Genomic DNA, 7,277 nt, shown 5'->3' with positions numbered 1-7,277 from the left:
TTCCCCATCGCTTCCACCTCCCTCCCCTCTGCCATCCCAAAAGCTTCCACCTCTCTCCCTCCCTCCCTCTCCCTCTCTCTCTCTCTCATTCACACGCACATAAAAACACACACATGGCGTGCCGGGTCTTCTTGGTCTCCTTCCTTCTTCTCCTTGCTGCGTCTCCGGCCATCTCCACCAACTCCGAAGGTACTACTCTCCCTCATCCCCTCATCTCTCTCTCTTAAGTTCAATTGATACCACCACCCTTCCATCCAAGGAAGAGATAGAACTAGATCGATGTTGGTGGGTTCTTCTCCCTGCCACCAAAGCCGAATCGATTCGATCTTTGATCTTCACTTACTACTACTTAATTGATGTCCAACAGGAGCGGTGCTGCGAGCGCTGAAGGCGAGGCTCTCCGACCCGAGCAACGTGCTCCAGAGCTGGGACGCCTCCCTCGTCAACCCCTGCACCTGGTTCCATGTCACCTGCGACGCTCACAACCGCGTCATCCGCCTGTCCGCCCCCTTTCCCCTCCCCCCTTCCCTTGTCTTCGTCTAATCCCTTCGTTTTTTCTGAAAAGGATAACCTTTTTTTGCCCCTCTCTCCAGGGATTTGGGCAATTCCAACGTCTCTGGTCCTTTGGCTCCCGAGCTCGGCCACCTCCAGGACCTCCAGTATCTGTAAGCACTTGTCCCTCGGAATCTTTTGCTTCCTTGGATTCGTGTTTTTTGGTTCAAAGATGGAATCTTTGTTAATGGTTGGTGTTGGATTTTGCTCGGTGAATGCAGGGAGCTCTACGGGAACAACTTCGAAGGGAGGATCCCTGAAGAATTGGGCAATTTGAAGAGCCTCATCAGCATGGATTTGTATGGAAACCGATTGGAGGGAGGAATTCCCAAGTCCTTTGCCAAGTTGAAGTCGCTCCGATTCCTGTGAGTTGCCGATTTCCTGGTGATCATATTAAAGATTTTTTTTTTTTTTTAAATGTTATAATTGCCGATTTGGTCTAAAAATTTCACCTGTAATTATTTTTTGCATATGGTTGATGCAGGCGTCTGAACAACAATAAGCTTTCAGGATCCATTCCGAGAGAGCTTGTGACGCTCTCCAACCTAAAAATCTTGTAAGAATCACAAAATAGGATACGATTTTTAAAATTTCCTTTAATGGCTTTATGATTTGGCATTGAAGTGGTGCTTTTAATTGTTGCAGTGATGTTTCCAACAACGATCTTTGTGGAACCATTCCAATTGATGGCCCATTTGCCACTTTCCCCCTCCAAAGGTAATGTCAGAAAACTCATCTTCAGTATGGGATGAATCTTTCTATTCAACTTCTGGTTGGAGACTTTAGACTTTCTAAATCATCCATGATATGTTTTGCCTTTAGATGTTCTTATTAGTAATCTTTTTTCACTATAATGAAAGTAGAAGATAGAGTTATCAAGGGCATTGTGAGAGGGGAGAGTGCTAACTGCCTGAGTTGCTAAAGTCGCTAGATGTTGATACACGTAGATTAGAATCCAGTCTTCACCTAGTTCTCAAAAAAGTACTTTACTAAGAATGTGCCGGTAAACTTAAGTAAAATTGGTGGATTAAGATTTGCCTTACTCGCATCTTTTGTTTGTTTATGGTATTGAAAGGACTTATTTTGACATATGGCCCAACTATTGGTGGTATATTTGCTTTGGACTTTGATCTTTGCTAGATATAGCTAAAACCAAAATTTAAGGGATTGAGTGTTTCCTTTTAAGTGAAAATACACTTATGAGCTAGTAACAAGTATATATGCTTGGAGTTGCAGTTAAATAGTGTGAGCATTTTCCCTATATATTCTTCAGCAGGCGAACACTCGGCCCAGCGGGCGAACATGCCAGGTTCCGGCTTTACGCACCTGCTGACACCTTTCAAAGCACTTTCACGTGTGAATCGAAGTCGTCTTGCGTCACTCGTTCCTTTCTCATTTTAGTGCTCGTCTTTTTCATCTTCCGTAGGGGCTTTTATTTGATTAGAGTAGAGGTCGTGAGAGACCAGAGCGTACCACGCTGCCATAGTCGTGAGGATCTTTATAGTCGGTTGCGAATGTTGTCATAGTCAACGACGGTTGAAACTTTCAGGAAAAAACTTCAAATTGGGAGGACGATCCTCCCGGTGAACTGACCGTACCCCAAACCGACACAGGTGAACAAGTAGAGTATACTAGGGCGCATCGAGAGAACCATGTTGAAGGAACTCGACAAAATGACCCTGTAACTTTGGGAGAAGGGGTGCTCTCCTATCTTTTGATTGGGAAAGTAGCACATACTAGGGGGTAGCAACTGTTTATTAAAAACACCGGACTCTGCTAAGTGGTAACACGATGTATAAAGTCTGACACCTGCTCGGTGCTGGAAGGTCGGAAGGAGAAGTGTGATAAGCTTTGAATGGAAGCCCTGATAAACGGCGGCAATAACTCTAACTATCTTAAGGTAGCGAAATTCTTTGTCGCATAACTAGCGACCTGCACGAATGGTGGAATGACTGCCCCGCTGTCTCCAATATGGACCTGGTGAAATTGAATTCTCCGTGAAGATGAAGAGTATGGATGGCGGTGGGTGCGTCTCCTCCGCGGTTCCTTTTCCTTTCCCCAAAAGGATGTCTAGTATTTGAGCCACTTGGTCCCTTAGCTGATTTATCTGATCTTGCTAATCATTGTCATTATTTTGCCTCTGATGTTGCTCTTCCATGATTCTAGCTTTCAGTCCGGTCCAGTAGGGATGATGTGGATGGGCACCTTTCGAAGCTATGTTTAATATTTTTTATTTTAGATGGTTCCAGTTCTTTCTGAGATTGAAAGTTATAGGTCTGTTTTTCAGTTCACTTTTTATGGTAATGATGCATGAGTAGTCCTATGTCGGTTTGCTATGGAAACGACCTATTTCAAAAGATACTTTCAACTCAGATTAACAATACAGTAAAAGTGACATTGACATTCCAATGTAGCCTCAAAGCATAGAAACAGAAGAGTTGCATCATTATGCACCCTAACTTGACTTCTTATTTCCTAAGTGTTGCAAGTCCATAATGAGTCAATTTCCTGCGGACTTGATTTAAGAAGCTAGATATTTCCCTTTCTTGAAGATGTAATGGAGAAACTTTGACTGCAATATCCCTGGCTTCATCTGCGATCCTCAGTGCTTCTCTGGCAATGATCTCCATAGTGCTTTCTACTCTCTAGTGTATGCCATTCATCCATAAGGTTGTGTTGGTTGGCTCATGATTATTACCCTATTAAATGGTCCATCTTCCATGTAATGTAATTGCTAGATTGATAGCTTTTATACATGCACATGTTAGTAGTAACTTTTGTTTATACATACATGCATACATATAATTTAATTGCTAGATTTCATAGCTTTGTTACATACATATGTACGTACATAAGTTATCGAAGCAAAGAAAAATTACTGGAATTGTAGAGAATTACATCCATGTTTTCCTGTGTACATGTGAGCTGAAATTTCTTCCATCAAGATCCTTCCTGTGAGGAAATAAACTTGTTATATATAGAAAAGAGTAATTTGGAGAATAAACAATTACAAAGTGGGTAGCAAAGGATCACCTCGTTTGCATTGATGCTGTGTAAACCAACACATGCCAACCTCACATTTATGAGAATGTGAAGCTCGAACATCTCATGCAAGTGTTAGGGGTTGTCTAGCGTGCTGCCGGTCAACCTGCACAGCAAGGACAGTTATAGGGCAGGGTAGCCCACATTTGTTGAGGCATGCAGTTAGATGGTAGGCTGCAAGTCAAGCAACCAGGCCCTTGCAACTCAAGCCTAATCTATGGTAGGTTGACTTGCAACAAAATTGGCTGCAAGCCGACTTGCAAAGAGATCCCTTCCCCTTACTTCTCCCTTTTGTTCACTGTATAGTATGCTGGCTTTTTGCTTATACCATAATCCTATCAGTCTACTTACTTCTCCCTTTTGTTCACTGTATATTATGGGTTTCCTCACTATATCATCTTTGTAATCTAGAATGACTTTATTATGGGTTTTTCTACTAGTGTATATTATATGGGTTTTTGGGTTGTCCATTATTGTGATCTGAGTCACCATATTTACTAAAAGTTTGTTTATTCACCACAAATAAGAAAAGAGATAACTTCCATTACCGTAAGGTGATGGGTTCAAATCCTATCTCCATAACATTTTAATAATAATAATGCAATATTGTAATAATACATCAATAATATGATAAAATAAAAATGGTATAATGATAATAATTATGTAGTGTAATTGTTATCATAATATAATATAATTACTATCATATGTCCATATCCATGGTAATGTAATAATAATAAGTTATGATATGATATGATGATATAACAATATATAATATAATTATATCATACTTATAATATATTATAGTGTAGCAATATTATTATGTTGCTAATAATATAATAGTACTATTGTGTTATAGTTTATTATAATAATTCATTATATTATATTATATTGTTGTAATAATTATATTTAAATAATATATTAATTTATAATGTAATATGAATTATAATATTATATTAAATTAATAATATTGTATCATTATAGTGCAATAATATCATAGAAAATATTATTATACTTTTATATCGTATACTATTTATTATACTATTTAGACTAAAATATCAGAATAGATCATTTATAAATTAAATTTATTTTATAAATAAGTAATATATACCTCTCTTCCCATCTTAGCCCACCCCACTTGGCTCCACCTCCTCACTCTCTATGGCCACATCCCTTCTCTCCATCTCTGTCGTTTCACCTCTCTTTTTCCAATCTTTCCTCCAAGTGCAAGGGTCGAGCTTCCTTGTAAGTAAAATACAGCAATTTAAATTGTTGTTCAACTTGCGTTGTGTTGCAACTTCAACTATAAGGCTTCAAATAACGTATCACATACATGAACGTATATGATCACAATGGCACATGGACCTGCCTAGGTACAATTTACCAACTTTAGCTTTAACGAAGAGGAGCCATTGTGCACTAAAAACTATAGTATCACTCTGTGGAAAACTTCTAATCCAGTGTTCTGTAACTCAAGCAACTCAAGTTGTGTATGAACTTGTAATGTGGCTTATGGATGTACATAAATAAATATTTTGACCGCAATGCGGTGAATTTTATTTAACTTACCTATATTCATGGACAGTTTTTTGTTTATATGGGATTGGAAATATGCATTCTAAGTTTCAACATCTCTGTAGTGGACCCCATACCGACGAACGCTGACACATTCTCTATGGGTATGAAAGTCCAGTACCTTGGATGAGCCTAAACAAATATATATAATGCTACTCCTTCATTATGCTAGCTTTTTATTTTACCTGCCGTGTGGAGCCATCGAAGTGTTGCATTGCTAAAAAGCAATCATATTTTTAACAGTGTCTGAACATTTGGCTCTCTCTTTCCTCTGCCATTTCAGTTTCGACAACAACAGCAGACTCAATGGACCAGAGCTGCAAGGACTAGTCCCTTACGATTTTGGATGTTGAATGCAACATGATCTACCTCCCCTAAAGAGGCATTTGGAGTGTTGAATGAATTCTTATACTTGCGCTGCCAGCGAGGAAGCTATTGTAGAAGTTATTAAATGCCATAAGGCAGATGTTGCTTTTTTTAACGTGTTTACCTTTACCTAGCAACATTATCAACGAACAGTTAAAGATGGCAATAAGATCGATGAGCTTATATTTTGCTGAATTGCATGTTTTCAGATGCTTGATTTTTCTTTTCTTACCAAAAGGAAATAAAACATTGAAGCTCTTTCTCGTTTATAGGTGCTTGCAACACTAATAAGAAACTACCAGTAAATGTTGCATGATTCCTGTTTGGTAGTGTTTCACTGAAAACCATATCAAACATAAGCAAGCCTGAGGCTTTGTACTAACAATCAAACCTGGGGAAATACCTTCAGTAAGGTTGTTGATATAACCCATTCTATATCCATGTATTCTTGATTTCAAACTATACTCTGAAGCAAAGGGTGCTTATTAGCTTGCATGCGTTTATATAATAAGTCAATACAAGGGAAGCTATTGGTAGAAAGATGGGGAGAAATTTGGGACTTTGTGTTGTTTGCAATCAAGCACCGGAAACGGTCGACCATCTCTTCCCAACTTGGTGTCTTTTCTCTGACATTTGGAAGCAAATTTGTTCTTCCTTGAGAGTTCTTCACCCTCAATCTACTTTTGCTGCTATTTGTTCAGACTGGATCGAAAGGAACTTTAGAAAATCAACTCGACCCGTTGTCTTAATGCTCATTGCAGCTGTTGCCTGGGCGTGTTGGCGAGAAAAAAAAAAAAAATGTTTGGCTGTTTCTCAACCAGCGATCTTCCACGGCTGCGGTTGCTGCTGAAGCTCAGAAATCCTTCGATGATTGGTCGGTCTTTTGCAGCCACAAAGGTCTTTGTTGAAATGAGCTGTAAATCCCTCTGATTAGGAATGCAATCATCTAATTAGAGAGAAATATATTTGTATAATTCCTAAATTGAATCCCTCTGATTAGGAATGCAATCGTCTAATTAGAGGGAAATATATTTGTATAATTCTTAAATTGAATCCCTCTGATTAGGAATACAATCGTCTAATTAGAGAAAAATATATTTGTATAATTCCTAAATTGAGCCCATGAAAATTAATAAAAAGGGCCCATTTGGTCCTAAAGATGTATCCTTCTTCCTCTGAAATTTTCGTCTTCACTCTCTTTTCTATTCTTCTGCTGTTTATACTTCTGTTTGTCAACATGGTATCAGAGCCTATTGAGGGAACAGAGTGCTCTGTTCCGCCTCTTCAACCGTCGATCGTCTACAACTCAAATCTCTCCTCTCAAACAGAGTGGGATCTGTTCCCCCTTCAAACCATCGCCGCTGCTCTCTCTGTGGATCCCTGCAAACCTTGAAAGCCATTCTCCGTTTCCGTTAAATCTCTCACTCTCTCTCTCTCGCATCCCTTTATCTTCATCACCGCCTCTGCTATGATCGCCGCCTCCACTGCCGCGGCCATCGTCGCCGCCGCCGCTGCCTGAGCCTTCTCCACTATGATCGCCGCCTCCGCTGCCGCAGCCATCGTCGCCGCTGCCACTGCTGTCGCTGCTTCTGCCATCGCCACTGCAATCGCCACCGCTGTCACTGCTACCGCCGCTGCCATCGACGCCACCACCATTTCCACTCAAGAACTACAGGGTTAAAAACGGTTCTCATCCCTTATTAGGTATTTTTTAAATAAAAAAAAAGGGCTGGAACAACAATGGA

At 39.9% G+C, this 7,277-nt stretch overlaps 1 protein-coding gene across 1 annotated transcript; it reads left to right on the top strand.

The window, feature by feature from the left end:
- LOC105058037 (leucine-rich repeat protein 2) lies at positions 1-5,727 on the top strand. The gene is made up of 7 exons (XM_010940806.4): positions 1-189; positions 368-500; positions 594-665; positions 774-917; positions 1,037-1,108; positions 1,198-1,269; positions 5,450-5,727. The coding sequence occupies exons 1-7, from the start codon at positions 114-116 to the stop codon at positions 5,517-5,519; spliced, it is 639 nt and encodes a 212-aa protein (XP_010939108.1). The 5' UTR covers positions 1-113; the 3' UTR covers positions 5,520-5,727.
- The last annotated feature ends 1,550 nt before the right edge of the window (positions 5,728-7,277 follow it).

The sequence above is a fragment of the Elaeis guineensis genome, chromosome 15 (genome assembly GCF_000442705.2).
Source record: "Elaeis guineensis isolate ETL-2024a chromosome 15, EG11, whole genome shotgun sequence".
Classification (NCBI taxonomy): Eukaryota; Viridiplantae; Streptophyta; class Magnoliopsida; order Arecales; family Arecaceae; genus Elaeis; species Elaeis guineensis.
This window is presented reverse-complemented; position numbering and strand designations above follow the sequence as displayed.